Source organism: Malaclemys terrapin, chromosome 5 (assembly GCF_027887155.1).
Source record: "Malaclemys terrapin pileata isolate rMalTer1 chromosome 5, rMalTer1.hap1, whole genome shotgun sequence".
Lineage (NCBI taxonomy): Eukaryota > Metazoa > Chordata > Testudines > Emydidae > Malaclemys > Malaclemys terrapin.
The window spans coordinates 88,491,405-88,511,672 of NC_071509.1; the positions used below are offsets into that span (position 1 = coordinate 88,491,405).

Here is a 20,268-nt window from a genome sequence, read left to right on the forward strand (position 1 = left end):
AATATTTTGGAAATTGGGGCATTCTGTGTGAGCGTGCTGGTCATTCATGGATACCCTGAGATCTTCAAGACCTTCACATGGATTTTGGGATGTCTGGGATCAGAGGAAGGGGAGGAGCACGTATCTTCCACCCTCAGTGGGCTGTCAAATCCCGACCCACTAGAGGAAATCATATGTTCAAAATTCTGTTGCCTCAAGGCCACAGAGTTTTCTACCTCACTTTGTCTCCTTGCTGCCTTTTTGTGCAGGATAACATGATCTGCCTGTTAGGCTTCAGAAAAAAGCAATAGTTTCCTTTTAATTAGAAAATTGCCATGTTATTCACTGGTTTTGATCACTTCTAAATAACACATTTGGTTTTAACAAATGACATGGGAGAGGAAGATGGCCTTTTACATTTTTAAAATTGCTAAATGTTCAAAAAGGATTTGTACACATAACAAAATTAAAACAGGGATTATCTAGCACTGTGTGTGGGATTCAGCTATAATCTATACAGTGCATGGAAAAGAAGCTGGCACACTCGGTTGTACTACACACATCTCAGTAATAACAGGGTATAAGGCATACAATTTCAAGGAACACCCACAATGAAAATTATTCTTTCCAAACAGAGAATTGTTTTGGAATAAGTTAGGTTAATTGGCACCATGGGATTCCTCTCAAGGAAACACAGAACATTAAAATCTATACATGTGCATGTAAGATGATAAAGTATTATCTTCTTTCCCCTCTCAGTTCCTCAAGTCTAGAAGACATTGCCCAAAATCAACAGAAACTACAGTATAATGTTTTGTTGACTGAAATTTCTTTAGCATAAACAGACAATTCCTCATCTGCTTGGCTTACAACCTGAAAGTCATTGCAGTGCCCCACAACTGCTAGCTTAAGTTATAATTATCTACTTCAATCTCATAAAAAAATGCTCTAGAACATTTAGGCATATGCTACCCATATTTATAAGGATAATGATTTTACGTGCAAACAACATTGCTTTATGATGCTAAGATGCAAGCCTCCTTAAAAGAACTATTGTGTATCCTTATTTAGGATCAGAATTGTGATCTGTAAAAGGTCAATGGGAGAAGCAGGTACATTTAATTTTCCATACAAGGTGTTCTATTAAGACTGATTACACATTTCAGTCCTCTGAATCCAGTTAAATTTTCTTAAACCCTCAGAAAAATGTTATTACCCTCTCTAATCTCACCACCTTATAAAAATCCCATCTACCTTTTAATGCACAATGCTTAGGCTCCATAGTGGTTACTGAGCAGCACGTGTAGACTTTACAGCTAGAAATAAGGCTGCTAGAAGCTGGAACTGAACAACAGGGAATGAATCACACGATAAATTGCCCTGTTCTGTTTACTCTCTCTGAAGCATCTCGCACCAGCCACTGTCTGAAGACAGGATACTGGGCTAGATGGACCACTGGTCTAACCCAGCATGGCCATTCTTATGTTCTTATGTCCTGTGTCTAATTAAGGAGGGAGCATATTTTATTTGTGTTCAAGGTTTTCATAAAACAGTGAAATTCTTTTTGTTTTATATTTAAAATTGTCCTTATTTTTGGAATGGGCTACTTGTGCCTCCTAGGCACCACTTCCTTCCTAAATTTCTGTCCAAATTCTGGCAAGGCATTCAAAAGTGCAGGCTGTCTTTACATTGCGATTCCCAGTGTGCAGGTCAAAGAGGGGGCGTGGCCATAGAAATGTGTATTGTGCTCAAAGTCTGCCTGCCTGCTCCCATCCTGACCTCCTGAATTACTGACAATCCCATGTGATTCGAAGAAATAACTTTGTTTCAGCCCCGTGATGGAGTTTGTCAGCCTGCAGCTGCCAGGGAGTGTTTCTATTACTTCCATCCCAGTAGTCTGTTAGTGGATTGATGAGACACAACAATAGTGCTTTGGGTGGTTTTTGTGTAGGCACAAAGTAGGACCTGGAAAGGGAGTCAGGTGTAGTATTAGAACCCAATCTGTCCCCTACCACAGCCAAGACACTCCTATATCCAATTGATGCATTTCAGAGAACCAAAACAGTAATCCATCATGTATCACTGTCATATGCTAGTAGTCAATTTTATTCCCCTCGAGGCTATGCACAGTTCTTAGAGGTTTTAACATGGTTCCTGTGGTGAGAATGTAGAAGCAAGGTGGCAGCTAAAACATAGACTCCAGGTGGTATGAATTGTGGAATGAAACAAAACAAAACACCTACATTGCTGGCTCTGAAGCAGAAATCCTGCACAACTGGCATATGTGGATAGCACTGCATGTTTGTATTTCACAGGATAGCATTATTATTTTAGGGGACTACATGAATCCCCCTGCATGTGGACAACAGCCTGGTCTCTCAGGAGGAGAGAGTTCCACTTCTCCCAGGAAAAGCCCACAGAGTGATGGTGCTGAGTTGTAGACCCATGAAGTTGGAAGGGGGAGAAGGCTCAGGTGGATCTTCCAGTCCCCACTCCCTTTCCAAATCCTGCAGAGGAACACAGCCCTCTTGCTGTGGAAAACTTCCACCCCTAGGGAAGGGAGATTCTAGGTATAGTGGTTGTAGCCACCGGAATCATGGCTTTTGCAGGAACCAGTAAAGTCAGGTGGCAAAGTGGCAGCAAGCTCATTTGTGCCGATTCCCTTGCCTCCTACAGCTCTTGGCTGTAAACCATGGGTTAATACACAAAACCCACATTTTTCCTGGGGGAAAATGAAGTGGGGGGGGGGCAACCTCCTTTCCCCAATGCAAGAATTCACAGGAAATTCCTTGCTTTGAAACTTGGAATTTCCTCTCTTCTACATGAGTTATTCCTATAAAAGAGAGGGTGAGGGGTTTAGTGATAATTTGTATGTGAAAATCAGTGTGAATTCTGTCCAGGTGTCATCTGCCTCTGTCAGTAGCAGAATGCCCATTGATATCACCGGGAAGCATGTGCATTGGTTGAGGTCAGAAAATGGCCGATATGCCTGATTCAAAAACAAGCACACATATTTATACCACTGTTCAATGGTGTATATGAAGAGCTTTGGGCAAACGTATATCTGAGCACAGAAGTCATAGAATAACAAATAATCTGATTTTACTCATAAACAGACTGATTATAAAATACTTTATCGTGTTATCTTATTTTTTTCAATAGTACCCATTCTCCTAGTGGCTACGAGGCTCCTTAGATTCTTTATAAGTAGTCATAGTATTCTATCTTTTGATTTAAGAGCTATAGATAATACAACATCTTATGCAAAAATACTTTGGATGTCTCAGAGCAATCAAGCAGATGATGCAGTAAACTTGTGGATGAAATTGATTTTATTAAAAAATTGTATTTGTTCTCAAGTTTTAATTAAACTTGGTCAAACGCTTTGTCAGTTATTTGATTATAGTGTAGGCCTATAATATAATGGAAGTGGCAGCAATTGCTCTAATTAAGGTTGAATAACAGGTTCCATTTCATACCTCATTTTAAATTGTCTGTAACATCTTAAAATTTTCCCGAGTTGGGTTTCTGCCCCAGGGTGAGTTTTTCCAGAGTTTGAGCAAAACTCTTCAGCTACTTTGAGCACAAAGGTAATGGGGGGAGAGAGGGGAGGGAATACCCAGTATTCTTATAATAAATAACTGTAATGTTTTTTTGAATAGCCCTATTGCCAATTCAGCTGAGAGATGAAAGCTAAAGTTTGGAATGGAAATAGCCCTCATATTGTCAGATGCAAAAGGGGTTAAAAAAGGAGTTGTGTGTACTTTGTAGAGTGCATTCAGGGCTCAAAATATGCCGCCTCAGGCAACGATTTAGCAAAGCATTCAAGCACATGCTTAAGTCCTAGCACTTTCTTAAAGTTCAGAATTTACTTAAGTGCTTTGCTGAATCAGGACCATAACCTTCAATTCTCAAGATGATTTACTCATCAGGCATAGTCAAAATAATTGAAGTACATTTGCATCTTCAATTCAGTGTAACAACTGCAAATACATACCTTGTATGTAAAGTTTTAGAGATATCTTGCACAATATTATATTTTATTATTTGAGTAATCATGTAGTTATACTCTATCCTCTTGGTGTCTTTAAAAGTTTCACATGCTAACCCTGCAGTCGTGTTGAAAGTTGTTTGTGGAGGCAAGGAGCTCATTTCATAAGTGTCCAGCCACCCTGAGCAGCTCTGGAATATTTGGGGCATTTGACTTCCAGCCTTATAGATAGCCTAATTAATACCTGCTAGTCCCCTTTGATGTACTTGTACTGAATAAAAAGAACAGGAGTACTTGTGGCACTTTAGAGACTAACATTTATTTGAGCATAAGCTTTCGTGGGCTACAGCCCACTTCATCAGGTGCATAGAATGGAACATATAGTAAGAAGATATATATATACATACAGAGAACATGAAAAGGTGGACGTTCTGATACCAACTCTAAGAGGCTAATTAATTAAGATGAGCTATTATCAGCAGGAGGGGGAAAAAAACTTTTGTAGTGATAATCAAGATGGCCCATTCCAGACAGTTGACAAGAAGGTGTGAGGATACTTAACATGGGGAAATAGATTCAATTTGTGTAATGACCCAGCCACTCCCAGTCTCTATTTAAACCCAAGTTAATGTATCTAGTTTGCAAATTAATTCTAGTTCAGCAGTTTCTCGTTGGAGTCTGTTTTTGAAGCTTTTCTGGTGCCACAAGTACTCCTGTTCTTTTTGCGGCTATAGACTAACTCGGCTGCTACTCTGAAACCTTGCATTGAATAGTTAAGCTGTTAGGGTATATCTAGACTTTAAGTGTTCATAAGAAGTGATTCAATAATTTAAATGGAGCATGTGTACTTAAAACAATTAAAGTGACATTTACATTTGTATTCACTGTAACAACTTCAGAAAAGTATTGACCATTAAAATAATTACAAGGAACTTTATAAGAATATCACACTTCAAAAACTCTGAAATCATAAGTATGTAAAGATAGTATCAAATTACTGGGTAATTTGATAGTTTAAAGAAATGAAGACGCATATGTGGTTTAAAATTTATGGAAACTTTCTATTAAAATTTAAGCCATTGTGACAAGGAAAAAAGATTCATAGCCGGGGGATGGAGCAGAAGGTGTCTGAGATCATGGCGTCTAGCTCATATATTCTTAACAGCCTATCATCAGCATCATTTCACTGACATATGTTTTCTCTTTTGGGGTTTTCTTTTTTTTCTTAGAGGCCTCAAAGGCTTTGCCCTATTATTCTGGTGTTTTCATTAGTTTTACTAATAAAAGATTATTATGTGTTTTGTTTTATTTTAAAGTTGATCTCCATACAATATAACTTGGTGTGATAACGCCGCAAAGGCAGTTTTAAGGATACCCATTTCACTCAGATTTCTACTTCAGACACTTTGGGTGAAATTGAATTGCTTGGCTTATAATGCAGTCCTGTTGCTGATTCTATAACTCAATAGTCAATATATATATATATATTAAAGCCTCTAGTACCAAATGCTACAATAAAATAAAAACGATTTAGCAACAATTAATGGCTGAGGCCCACCCTTGCCCTGCCTCGCACCTTTGCTGAGGCCACACCCCCACTCACTCCAGTCCCCCTTCCCTCTGTCACTCGCTCTCCCCCACCCTCACTCACTTTCACTGGGCTGGGGCAGGGGTTTGGGATGTGGGAGGGGGTGCGGGCTCTGGTGTCAGGGTGGAGATGAGCGGTTCGGGGTGCAGGAGGGGGGCTCTGCGCTGGGGCCAAGAGGTTTGGAGTGCAGGAGTGTGTTCAGGGCTGGGGCAGGAGGTTGAGATATTGGAGGGTGTGCAGGCTGTGGCTGGGGGTGTGGGCTTTGGGGTGCGGCCAGGGATGAGGGGCTTGGGGTGGAGAAGGGGGCTCAGGGCTGGAGTATGGGGTTGGCGTGCGGGAGGGTGTGCGGTGTGCAGGCTACAGGAGGGAGTTTGGGTGTGTGTCGGGGGGGGGGGGGGGGGGTTCCGACCTGGGGCAGGAGGTTGGGGTGTGGGGTCTGGGAGGGAGTTAAGGTGTGTGAGGGGGTTCTGACCTGGGGCAGGGGGTTTGAGGTGCGGGCTCTGGCCGGGTAGCGCTTACCTCAAGTGGCTCCCAGACAGCAGTGTAGCAGGGCTAAGGCAGGTTCCCTGCCTGCTCTGGCTTCGCATTACTCCCGGAAGTGGCTGGTATGTCTGGCCCCTAGGTGGAGGTGCAGTCAGGCGGCTCTGCATGGTGTGCACAGCCCGCACACACAGGCAATGCCCCCGCAGCTCCCATTGGCCGCCATTTCCAGCCAGTTGGGACAGCACATGGAGCTTCCCTGATCGCCCTGTGTCTAAGGGACGGACATGGTGACCACTTCCGGGGAGCTGCGCAGAGCCAGAGCAGGCAGGGAGCCTGCCTTAGCCCCCTGATGGTGCCGACCAGACTTTTAATGTCCCGGTCAGCGGTGCTGACCGGAGACACCAGGGTCTCTTTTCAACGGGGTATTCCGATTGAAAACCGGACACCTGGCAACCCTACTTGAGCTCCCTGTTGGTGCAGTGGCAAAAAAATGGCTAATGAGATCCTTGGATGCAGTGAGTAGGGGAGTAGAGAGGTGATTTTACTTCCGTATATGGCACTGGTGAGACTGATACTGGAATACTGTGCACAGTTCTGGTGTCCATTTTAGAAAGGATGTTGAAAAATTGGAGAGGGCTCAAAGAAGAGCCATGAAAATAATTTGAGTGCTGGAGAAAATGCCTTACAGTGAGAGACTTAAAGAGTTCAATCTGTCTATCTTATCAAAAAAAAAAAAAAAAAAGATTGATTATAGTGTAAAAATATCTTCATGAGGAGATGAAGCTGTATAAGAATCTTCATGGGGAGGAACTAACGGGTTCTTTTAATCTTATGGAGAAAGAAACAATGGTTGGAATCTGAAGCCAGAGAAATTCAAATTAGAAATAAGGCACCAATTTTTAACAGTGAGGGTGATTAACCACTGGAACAAATTGAAATGATGGATTGATTTGTCACCTCTTGATATCTTAATATCTAGACTGGATGCCTTTCTGAAAGATATGCATTAGTCAAATACAAGTTATTAGGCTCAAAACAGAGCTAACTGGGTGAAAATCAGTGGCCTGTGATATGCAAGATGTCAGACTAGATGATCAGTAGTTAAAAAATCTTAAAACAAACTATACCGTGAAAATCAATCCAAGACAAAAATCAGAAAACGTGTTTTCTTGGTAAATTTGGTTCTTGTTATAGAACTTGGAAGGAACACGTGTAGAATACTGCTTTGTAACTCAAAAACAATTTTATTAGGCCAAAAATGGGGCTGAAAATCAGGGGAACAAGATATCAGAGTCTATGTGATAGGCTACTCTTGCCACCAAGTCCCTTGGTTGCCCCTTGACACAAGCACTACCCACTGGAGGCTCCCCATAATAGATATCGTGGTTGGGTAGAGGCTGGGAGAGCCAAGGAGTTCCCGCTCTGTGGCCAGAATGAAATGTGCCTGAAAAATACTGAAGGGTAGCCAGCTTCTGCAGTAAGCCCCATCCAGGGCTTCCAAAGACAAGAAGAGGGGATGGCCAATTTAGGAAATACTATGGTAACAGGACATATCTGCCAGCCATGCTGCCAGTGAAGATTAGTGGTTGAGAGATGTGCAGAGACAAGTTGGGCACATGCTTCTGGCCAGCGTCCCCAGGGTCTGGACTTTCTTTCCCCATGAATGCTGGGTCTCTGTGTATTTGAGAAGTCTTCCTTAACGTTCAGGCCACCACCATCCTCACTTGAGAAGACAGGTTTAGGCAGTATGTCTTTAGGCTGTGATGAAATATTTCCTCAGCCTTAATGTGCTTATGCTAACATAATGTGTACATTATGTACATATGAGTGTATATAATATCCCTCTTTTCTTTTGATTAAAACCCTGAGAATTAACTCCCCTCACTCAACAAACTTGACTGTATTGTGCCATCAATTTTTAAGCAGAAATGCCCATTGACTGCAGTGAAGCTTAAAAATTAAAAATCTTCAGGGGGACAACTGTGAAAAAATACATGAGATCATCCCATTTGTGTGTTGAGGCTAGCTGCTTCACAGAAGAGGAAATGGGCACTGTCAGCAAACTCCACTATGTGCAGGGCTGGCTCCAGGCACCAGCCCACCAAGCATGTGCTTGGAGCAGCACCTGGAGAGGGTGGCACGGCGCTCCGGCCGAGAGCGGGGCCGCGACTGGGCTCGCCGCCCTCCCCGCGGCGCTCCGGCCGGCCAGGGAGAGCAAAGCCCCGGCCGGCTCATCGCCCTCCCCCTGGCCGGCTTGCCGCCCTCCCCCCGGTGCCCCGGAGGGGGGGGAGGGGAGGCGGCGCCTGGCTTTTTTGCCTGGGGCGGCAAAAAAGCCAGAGCCGGCCCTGACTATGTGGATCACCAAGCAGATCAGAGGAGCAAAAACACCTCTGCACTCTGTACCACTGGCAGTGTGGCTCATTCCCTGACAATATAGTAATTGGCTTCACCATAGCTGTGCATTGTTTCTCTGTTCATGGATCTGACCACCAATGCCATAGTCAGGGACTTAATACTAGTCAGACCACCACTAATGTTCATGGCTATTTGCTTTTTGTACAAGGGGACCATACCACCTATGGGGGCTTCCTCCTCTTCATCCCAGTGACAGATATGGCAATTTCCTGCAATATCTTTGAGAGATATTATTGAATTAAGTTCAACTAGCTTTGCAGTCCATTGTCCACTGTGCTATTACTTGGTATATAGACAGGCCGTCAGTCTTTCAGATATAAATACAAATTAAACAGAATTTTTTTAAACTGCTGTTTTCAGGGAGGTTAAACCTTGGTTGTAAAAATAAAATGTAACACACACAGCCTAACCCAGTACATTTTCATCAAAAAGTGAAAATATTGTTTCTTAGTTACACCAAACCCAAAATGGGCGGCGGGGGGGGGGGGGTATGAAGGGAGGGAGGAAATTGTCAACAGTTCTTATTCATTTCAGAGGGAAATCTTCCCTCTTATTAATTTCAGAGGGAAATCATCAAATCTACATGCACAGGTAACTGGATGAAAGTGTTCTACCGGAGGTCAGGTTAGATTATCTAATGGTTGTTTCTTCTTTAAAATCTATGAATCTACGAAAATGATGGGAAAACTGAGAAAATAGCTTTTTTGGTATTTTGAGAAAAAAAAATGGCCAAAATGTCACCTTTAGAAAAACAAACAAACAAAAAAATTTGTTAGCCTCTAAGGTGCCACAAGTGCTCCTGTTCTTTTTGCGAATACAGACTAACACGGCTGCTACTCTGAAATCTGCCATTTAGAAAAACACTGCACCTAAACATTTTGGGCGTGATTCTGATCTCTCATTACTAAAACTCCATTGACTTCACAGTAGTTACTCTTGAATTTACACCACTGTAAGGAGAGAATCAGGCTCATTGTAACAAAAATGTACACAGACAGTTTCCATTAGTGTTACATTAGTGAGAATTAAACATGTTTAACCTCCTTTTGTATTGTAAAGAGAAGAGATCTCTTATTCAGACAGCCCACACACAGCTACAACAGACCTGAGCCATTCATGGTCAATTATGTCAGTAATCTGCATACTAATGTCCTGAAGCACTAATTAGCAAAATATGCAGACTGTAAAGATTCTGGAGAAATAGCTCTGCATTTAAAAAAAACTGAAACAGGGATTATGTTAACATGAACTAGATACCTTTTTGATTGTGCCAGCAGGGTCTACATAGGGCAGTTAAAGTGCAACATGTTAGAGCCTTTTACAAATTGCTCCTCTCCAGAGCGTTTTGCCAGAATCAGATATTATTATCCCCGGTATTATTTTTCTATGTGAACGGTGTCTGTAGTTGCCACAGGAATGTTATGTGACTGTGAATGGGAAGGAAGGTGATTAGTGTGATTGGGAATGAGAAGGGAGGTGGCCCACAGGATGTTCTATTATAATGATATACACTGTAAAAATGTTTGAGAACTCCTGTTTTAAAATAATCATTAGGAAATATTTGGTTTTATTTGTTCACTTTTACTTTTTCAAGTTATTGGGTGTTTTATATAACTATTAGCGCAGTTAAGCTGCGTGTACTCATCTTCAGCATTCTCCTGCCTTCCTCTCCCCACCTATCAGCTAGTGTCCTGCTTCCAGCTACTTCTCCTTCCTTCTTCCTCTGCAGAATGCAAAAAGGCCTCCATCCATTCAAGCTCCCCACCCACTAGAAAGCACTAGAACACCCATCATTCCCTCTAACTGGACTGTTTTTGGCTTCTTGCTTGTCTTTCCTTTGCTCCCAGTCTTCCAGCTAAATTAGCACTACTATCATCTAGGAATTAACTGAAATTATTTAATGGTCTGATTTGCACTGGCTAAATAGTGGGCTAAAGTACTTATTTGGACAAATTCTGCTTTCCATTGACATTAATTGAATTGTACTAGTCTTAACCAAGAGGAGAATTTGTTCCATTGTGTGCAATATGTAGGCACAAAGAGCTAAGTCTGGGTTTGTGCTTTAGAATTGGCTATTCATTGCTTACCTTTTTAAAAACTTTTAATTTAGCTTATTAAAGATATGTGTCTCGACATTAGACAATAACTAACTGCTGCAGTATTTCTAGGACATATGCAAACACATGCTGGCCCATAATGTTTTGCTATAATTCCCAGTAACAACTTTTGCCTTAATGTGATATATGCCATCATGTGCCAGCAATGCCCCTCTGCCATGTACATTGGCCAAACTGGACAGTCTCTATGTAAAAGAATAAATGGACACAAATCAGACATCAGGAATGGTAACATACAAAAGCCAGTAGGAGAACACTTCAATCTCTCTGGACATTCTATAACAGACTTAAAAGCAGCCATACTACAACAAAAAAAGACTTAAACGAGAAACTGCAGAACTAAAATTCATTTGCAAATTTAACACCATTAATTTGGGCTTGAATAGGGATTGGGAGTGGCTGGCTCACTACAAAAGCAACTTTCCCTCTCTTGGTATTGACACCTCCTCATCAATTATTGGGAGTGGACCACATCCAAACTGATTGAATTGGCCCTGTCAGCACTGGTTCTCCACTTGTAAGGTAACTCCCTTTGCTTCATGTGTCAGTATAATAATGCCTGCATCTGTAATTTTCACACCATGCATCTGAAGAAGTGGGTTTTTTTACCCACAAAAGCTTATGCCCAAATAAATTTGTTAGTCTTTAAGGTGCCACTGGACTCCTCATTGTTTTTTTGCTTGGGAGGGTTCCTGTGTGAACCAAGTGAAGTATGTGTGTGTATACAATATATATGAGAAAAGAGATGTATAGGAGTGCTTGTGTGAGTATTCACAACACATGGTTTGGTGATATACATGTGATAAACTGCAGAACCATGTCATAAATTGTAGTTATCATGTACATTTGACTGCCTCACATGTATTTACTTCACCACTCATCAATAATGCAGCCATCCCAAACTCAGACTTATAAACACTTTGCCAAGATTTGAAATATCAGGAGTCTAAAGTTAGTCTCTCTAAATCTGTATTTATATGCCTAAATAAGTGGGCTAATTTTCAAAGTGCTGAACACTTAGCAACTTCCATTAATTTTAGTGGGAGCTGCTGGGTGCTCAGCACTTCTTGAAAACCAAGCCACTTATTCGGGTGCCTCAATATAGACCCAGGGGTTTACCCCAATTTTGAAAATTGTGGTGCTTTGTCTAGTACAGGGATGGCCAACCTGTGGCTCCAGAGCCACATGCAGCTCTTCAGAAGTTAATATGCGGCTCCTTGTGTAGGCACCGATTCCGGGGCTGGAGCTACAGGTACCAACTTTCCAATGAGTCAGGGGGTGCTCACTGCTCAACCCCTGGCTCTGCCACAGGCCCTGCCCCCATTCCACCCCTTCCTGCCCCCTCCTCCTCCCCTGCTGTGCCCTCATTCCTCTCCCATCTCCCCCAGAGCTTCCTGCATGCCGCGAAACAGCTGATCAGGAGGTGTGAGGAGGTGCTGATTGGTGGGGTGCTGATGGGTGGGAGAGGGTGGCGGGAGCTGCTGTGGGGCTGCTGATGTATGACTGTGGCTCTTTGGCAATGTACATTGGTAAATTCTGGCTCCTTCTCAGGCTCAGGTGAGCCACCCCTGGTCTAGAATATCTTTGTTAATAGTAACTAGGCCTTTATATTATGCCCATCACCATGATGTAAAGACACTCAGAACACCATATCACACCAGAACATGATCCTTTTATATTTGTTGTGTATTTTGTCGTTTGTCTTAGAGCTCAATAGCTGAAGGCGATTCACATAGGCACTAAGGCAAGAGTTCAATAAATCATAAAATCATAGAAATTAGTTCTTTGTTTGAAAGAAACTACTGTATTTTGCATTTATTCCTGTGTTTCAAAACAAACCCAAAATTATCCAAACACCCTCTCAGAAAGGTCTATCTGAAACCAGCCTGTTGGCGTTGTATCTGATGCACAAAAGGCCTATTTATCATGTAATAAATACTTTAGATCAACATAGCTCATTTTTATTTTTATATTTTCATTTCACTGAAGCAAGTCCATGAGTTATTTCAGCTAAGGAGGCTTTTTATGAAGTTAGATTGCAGTTATTTGATGCAAAGCCTGGTTACAAAGCTTAATTCCAATTTTACATATCGCATAGTAGGATTTCAGCTGAGTTATCAGCATAAACATTTACATGATAAGTAAATACTGGAATAAAATATAGATGGGTTCTGACTAAAATATCACCTGGTAGCCTTTGGATTCTCTTAAGTTTACTTATCCCATCATGTTGTTGTCGTATCTGAAGTACTGCCTTGAAAACCATCATCTCCAGGAATAATAATGTCACATCATTGCCCAATCATCAGGGCCCCATTCCAGCTCTCATTAAAGTCAATAGTAGTCTTTGTGCACAGTGCTTTCTTAAGAGCTTCATCATTAGAAAAATTCGCTAATCTGTAGGCATGCGTTTAGAGGTGCAATAACATTTTTTAGGGTACAGGTTGTGTGCTGCACATTTTTAGATTATACCACAGACAATGGGCAGTTTTTGTAGTTCTCAGGGATTGAAGGAAGGGGGAGGGAAAGCACAGCTCCCCCTATGCTAAAAAACACAGGACAGCTCCCCCTCCTTCTTGGATGGTGTGGTGAGAGCTCCCCCTTCTGTATGCTTCTATAATAACCACTGGTAATACCAAAAGATTCAAGTGGGAATAATTCCTTAAATGGCTCAAGGCTGCTCTCACGGAAGTCAATGCCAAAGTTTGGCAAACTTCAGTAGTAGCATAATCAGGCCTAAATGATGTAAATGTGCAGATAACTTTGTGATCCTGGTGCTGTACATCCTCCGCTACATTCAAGGGGAGGAAACAATAAAAGCACAGAGAAAATTATGAATACAGTTCTTATAATCATGTCTTTTCCCTTTACTTTACCAAAGAAAGCAGACTCTATCATTATGCTCCCTTTCCTTATCAGTTGGAACTCTACTATATTTCATATTTGCTCCTTATCTTCTGTTTAGAATATTTTTTCTTTACATTAAAATATTTTCCTGAAAAAAATTGCTGATGCTCTCCATGGTTTTGATTTTAAATTAATAGCACATACAGGGAGGGTAATAAATAATTAGATTAAAATATAAGTAGATGTTGAGAGAGAAATAAAAAAGAATTCCAACCTTTATTCCACTTTGAACAAGCTTGTGTATGTCCAAAAACGGTTCCTTAATTATGTCTCCTTCAGGAGTGAAAATCTTCACATATCCTTCCTTCTCAAGGATAAAGAGACGATGTGATCCATCCCCACAGTGCACTGCACCAACAGGCTGCCTCAAACCACTCACAATCTCCTGAATACAGAAGCAGTTGTGCTTGTGCTTTCTAAAGAAATGAAAGAAAAACAGTGAGACTTTATTATTATTATTATTATTATTATTTATTTTGCAATAGATACAATTCACAGAACTTTCACTTAACATTGCCCCTGAGAACTACAATACAAGTTTCCTAAAGTGGTATTACAAGGATAATTCTAAAGACCATATTCTGTCCTCAGGTGCACTGTGGCCACTCCTATTGAAGTAAATGAGAGTAACCTGTGTACATCCAAGAGCAAAATTTGGCTTTATATAGCTGGGAGTTAAAGTAAAGTAGCCTGAGATCTGAGAGCGAGGCGAGGGACAGCAAAATTCACAGAAAGGAAAGTAAAATTTTTATAGGCAAATTCTCTCCTAAAGTAAGCATTGCAAATCCCAATGACTTCAGAATTTGATAAAATTTGCCTTAATTTGGAGCAGTCTACTTAAATAACATAATCCAATTCATTCAATTGTGGAAATAATAATAATAATAATAATAATAGTGGAAAATGTACAAGAGAAAAAAATGCCATATGCATAAAAACAGATTTGCTAATAAATTATTGTAGAGAGAACTTCTATACTGCTGTAAACTATTAGTAATAAATTTCAGATCAAAATGACACACATGAAATACATATGAATCACAGAGAAGCCTGGCTCATAATACTCTGTTAGTTACCTACATATCAAAAGTATCTAAGCTAATGTGATTAAAAAAAAAGGCACTTAAACAGCAGCAGAAGAAAATAACATCTGGAGGACACAGCTGCTGAGCATAAGCACAGACTGAGCTGATTCACTGTGAAAACCACAAAGATTTGTCAGTTTTTTTAGATTAAACAGCATTTATCTTTATGAACCTGCTGATCTCTTCCACTTTGTCATATTCTTCCATCTGGTCCAAATAGTTAGAAGCTGGGCCTCGCACTTGTTTTCTTGGAAAATCTGGAAAGCACAAGCCACCATCTTTTCTTGCATAGTAAAAGCAAAACTCATCAGCTGTAGTTTGGAGACACCCTTAAAAATGTAAAAGAGCATAAAAGTGTTTAGTGTATTGCCAAGGCTGCAGGTTTTGTGCCTTCAACCTAATGTTCAAATGGGTTATATTCTGAGTGGAAAAATAAGCACTTTAAACAAAGTTCTGTCTTTAAACACAGATAGATGGAGTAATACCTTTTGTGGCTTACTCTTCTCTATTTCTATCACCCATTATTTGCAATGTGATTAAACAGGAAAAAACCAACTATGTTAAAATAATACTAAGGGTCAGTCATAAAAACGTGAGAGAAAATTCAGTTAAGGTGGCCATGCACCTGTTGAAGTCAGCAGACCCCACTAATGAAGGACAATGTGTTGTAAAGCTCAAGCTATTGCGGCCTTAACTTTTTCTTGCTGTTTTGGTTTATAGCTGACCCTTAGCATTATTATTTTAACAACATTATATTACAGAGTATTGGTTTTCATTTTGTTTTTATGTTGCTAACTGCCATTCAAATAAATGATGCTACTTTCCATTGATTTATGAAAGGGCGTAAAAACTTCATATCAATATCTTAAAAACTTCATGAAGCATTGGCACCAAAAGACAGGCAGAATAAATGGTGCGTGAGTAGTTGTCTCAAAAAGAGAGGACTAAGGATAAAACAGAACTTCATTTATATTCAGGTATCTTTACAGCTCTGTGGTTAGTACTCTGCATTAGCACAGGAGAACCTGAGGTTCAATATCACAGACTAGTTCTTCACTTTCCAGCACCTAAGAAGAGGGAGTGCCTCATCCTGCTCTGTAGCTATACCTGTAGCCTATCTAAAGCAGGTGTGTATGGATTCTGTAAACTGTTTTTAGCTGAAAGGAGTTCTTTAGGTTTGGGGTTATTTAAAGAAGGAGTCTGAAAACCAGAAGGAAAAAAAAAAAAAGAAATAGAGATCTATGAGAAAGAACAGTGCTGCTGTTGACTTTTTAATACATTCTAATAACAGCAAGACTATTACTTTCTACCGATAGACCTATTTCTAGTAAGTTTCACCCATTTTTAATCCTCTTTATCAAACTCATATGTAAATCAGAAGGCAGAATTTGGCCCATTATATCTAGTGTGTGGGGTTTCGAATAAAATCAGCAAAGTAGTCTGGTTTAGAACATCTTTAAGTTCCCTTTGCACTGCCAGAACAATGCAAAAGGAGACCTTGCATGGGTCAGGATTTGGGCCATGGTATATATAGAATTAATAATGATGCAGTACATAGCATAAAAGTTTTATTGCCACTCAGTTGGGATCATCAGCATAACTCTTATATAGCTTCACCATTTGTAAGTAATGCAGTTATCCCAAACTTATGTCAATAAAACTTTTGGACTTCAACTCACAATCATGTATTCTTCTCATATGAATCCTCCTTTAATAAATAAATATCCCGGTCATTCCAAATAATGGGCCAAATTCTGCCTTTGGGTAATAGAAAATAAAATTTGGAACACGTGATTGTGTGTTGTGGTATGAAGGTTTCATTGGCATGAATTTGGAGATTCAGCAAATAGCAGCTGCTAGTGGCTGTTTCTAATTTATATGAACTAGCACAAGAAATGCATGAGAAAATAAGATACATAATTTTCATATGGAATAAGTGAAGATTAATTGTGACATAAACATGGAACAGTATTCCAAGGCTCTGTAGATGTCAAGCTAGACCCAAAACCAATCCAGAATCTTGATGTTGAATTATTTGACTTCAGAGGGCACGACCGAGCTCTTAGTAGTTTCTTTCTCTACATACAACAGACAATCAAGCTAAGTGCAATGGACATTTGGAGCTGTAGAATTACTACATGCTCAATATGCCATTTTTATTAAGGACACATTTCTTTGTTCTGAAATTTTGTCTTCAATAAGAATAAATGGGAGTATGTGTGGATCACACTCTTTAGCCAGTATATGTTCATTTCTAATAACAGTCAGATGCAAACTCATTTAACCAATGCCATATGGAATGTTCTTTACTTATACATAAAGTGATTGACTTTATGCCTGTAGCTATTTGTATCACGAAGTATTTTAGCATGTAATCAAGTATGAAATGTACTGAACTTGTTTTTGCCATTCAACAAGCCCATTCCTTTTTCATATTCTATAACTCTGTTTTTAAAAACTGAAGGTTGAACTGAACTCTGAAACTCTACAGTGTTAATGGATGAACTTGCTAAGTTGTCAAAAAGAGATGGTGCCTCTATAAGGACAACTCCAATTGTGCATAATGGGTGATATTTTGAAAAGTGCTCAGAGTTGGTCTAACTACTTCCATGGAAATTAATGGAGTTAGGCCAACTCTGAGCACTTTTCAAAATCCCACCCTGTATATGTTCCATCCAATTAAGGTCAATTTATCTTTGGATGTCTGTGCAATTCCCATTGACTTCAACAGGAGTCTGGCATATGCATAAAAAGGCAGAACTTGGCCCTTAAGTATTATTCTGCCATGTAATAAGAAAGCATTTACTTAAAAAAATTTGCTGCCATATATTACAAATACTAGATCAGATATGCAAACTGTCTCAATAAAGAAATATTTACATTATGTAAGGGGTCAAATCCTACAGTTTTACTCTATTCTTAGTAAAGTACAGCTGCTACTGACTTCTCTGTGGGTTATGCCTAAGGGCTGTAAAGCGTGGCCCTCTTAATTTCTGTATCTCTTGCTATGTTTTTAAAGAACCTTACAGGCGATGGCCAATTTTCTCTGCTCATTTTAAGTCTCTCTTGTTTTGCTAGGATCCTGGGGGCATTATATTTCTTTATATTTGAAAAATGAATGGTAAAAAGAGAGAGGAATCTGAGCTCAAGTTCCCAGTTGTATATTCCTGAAGTTGAGGCTTGTTCAGATCAAGAAATCTAGCTCTAAACCCATCATGTGGATTTGGGAATCAATCTGGATCCAAAACTTGCTAGGGAAGGTTGGAGCCAGAGCCAGCAGCAGGGTTTTGGCCACCCCAAGTGCCAAACAAAAACAAACAAAAAAAAAGCCGCGATCGCAATCACGATCTGCAGCGGCAATTCGGCGGGAGGTCCTTCGCTCCGAGCAGAGTGAGGGACCATCCGCCGAATTGCCGCCGAACAGCTGGACGTGCCGCCCCTCTCCGAAGTGGCCGCCCCAAGAACCTGCTTGGTAAGCTGGTGCCTGGAGCCGGCCCTAGTTGGAGCTTCCAGGCTCAGAAGCTATTTCCCTCCTCCCCACAATCTCACCCCTTCATCCCGATCTCATTATGTTTTCTATCACCCTTGACTCCTTCTACCCTCTCTCCCATTGCAAGGTCACCCAGCCAACCCTTAGCCTTGGCTTCACTCACTAACAACTTCCTCTGCTCCTGAACTCATCCAGCTGAGCATCCTGGATGGCAGTCCCAAAACCATGCTGACTTCTACCACTACAAATTCATTCTTTCCTCCTACAGCTCTTCCATCTCACTAGTCAAGAAGCACCACTTCTGCATTCTTATTTAATTCTGCCATTGCAAAGTTGCAACCACAGCCGCCTCTCTTACAACTTTGCCTCCCTTTTAAACCTTCCATTACTCCCACCTCTCTAAGGTCAGTATGTCACTGATTTTTTTAATCAACAAGATCTGATGGGACCTCCCTTCTTCTCTCTCTAACTCCTCCTCCAAATCATACTCTTTACTTCCCCCATCACCAAAACTGAGATTTCTTGTTTGCTGTCCTCCTCTAACTGCTCCAACTGCCCCAGCAACCCCTTCCCTTCTTCCCATCCTGATCTCTCTACTCCCCACTCTCCTTTTCTTAACGTTTTCCCTCAATCCCACATTCTCCAATGGATCATTCCCTTCACGCTAAAAGTATGCTCTAATTTCCTCATCATAAAAAAAATATATATCACCCTTGATCCCACTTACTTCTCCAACTACATTCTCTCTTCTCCCATTCATTTCCAAGCTCACTGAACATACTCTCTACAACTGCTGTCTGGAATTCCTCTTCTTCAGCTCCCTTCTAGACTCTTAATCTGGTTTCTCCCTCCACTGAAACAGCTTTCACCAAAATTCCTAATATCATCTTCCTGATGAAATCTTCTACTGTATCTCCAACTATTATCAACTTAACTTGCTGCTTTTCAACCCATTGACCATGCTCCTCTTCTTGAAATCTTATTCTTCCTCACCTTTTATAACCTCCATCACTTTCTGGTTACTCCTACATCTCAAATTGTTCCTTTGGCATCTTGTTCAGTGGATGCCTCTTCTCCCTTTCTGTAACTTTAAAGAGGAGTCTTCAGTGGACTGATTGAGTCAGGTTCTGATCTGGCTCCAGCCTTTACCCACAATCGTGGAGAGCCTGCTGTAAATTAAAGCAGCCGCTGGGCTACTCTAACTTATCCTAGGCCTGTACCATGCCTGGAGTAGGTCAAGTCCAGAATTCACACCACTCACCTCTTTCTTGGGCTGTGCACAGCATGAACGTCTAGCCCACAGAATTAAATGGAGCTACATTGATTTATGCCACCTGGGTATCTGACCTAATGACTTTATTCCTGCTAACTTCATTGAGATAGAGAATATATATATTTTTAATGACTAAGGAAAGTATTGTTCTGTTTCCTTGTGGTTTCTTTGTTCCATGATGATGGATTTTGAAAAGTTTTGGGGGATATAAGTGAGCAGATTTCTAGCTTCACATCTGAAATTGTTGACAAAAATGTCACCTCACTCCCCTCAACTCTTAGCTATGTTCCTGAGGTGACTCCAGCCACATGCTTCCCCTGATGAAACCTTTGGAGACTACCAGGTCAGGTGGTCACACAACTTAATCCCAGTGGATTTTTCAGGTGCGTGGTAATGGGCCTGCATACACCCAGCAGCAATGTGGAACTGTTGCAGCCTCCACTAGAGACAGCCACTCTGTAAGCCCTTGACATTTTTCAGCAAACACCAAATAACTATGAAAGTACTCCTGGAATTACAGTGCAGGGAGCAGTTATTCTCCCAACATTTCTGCCATTTGGTTTGAATGCCATTTGGTTAAAATCCACATCTAGATTCTGACTTTGGTAACATCTGGAGCTGGATCTGCACACAATCACCTCAACCAATTTCTGTTAAAAACAAGAATAATGGGCACAGGGGGACAGGTAAACTGTTGAACCCCAACTAATGTCAGTTGCTTCCATGATATGGAAAAGAATGGAAAAGAATCCTCTCCCCAGGCCATGGAGCAATTGTGGAGCCACTCTGTGAATGAATCAGTCCCATAAGGCTAAGTACCTACTAATAGTTTTGACTTGCAGATGGAGAGAGAACTGTGGATGGATTTCTGGTGCTAGTCAATAACAGAGCTGGTTCAGTTGTCCTAATGTATCTTCTCTTCTGTGGGAGGGGAGAATAG

At 40.8% G+C, this 20,268-nt stretch overlaps 1 protein-coding gene across 3 annotated transcripts in view; it reads right to left on the reverse strand.

Annotated features, from left to right (window-relative positions):
* Nucleotides 1-20,268, reverse strand: part of HHIP (hedgehog interacting protein) — a 99,978-nt gene that overhangs the window by 68,551 nt on the left and 11,159 nt on the right. For all 3 annotated transcript variants that reach the window (XM_054030881.1, XM_054030880.1, XM_054030879.1), the window contains exons 3-4: nt 14,738-14,894; nt 13,695-13,896 (exon numbers count right to left, since the gene is read on the reverse strand). In XM_054030881.1, the coding sequence (XP_053886856.1) occupies nt 13,695-13,896; nt 14,738-14,894 (359 nt within the window). The remainder of the gene's footprint in view (nt 1-13,694; nt 13,897-14,737; nt 14,895-20,268) is intronic.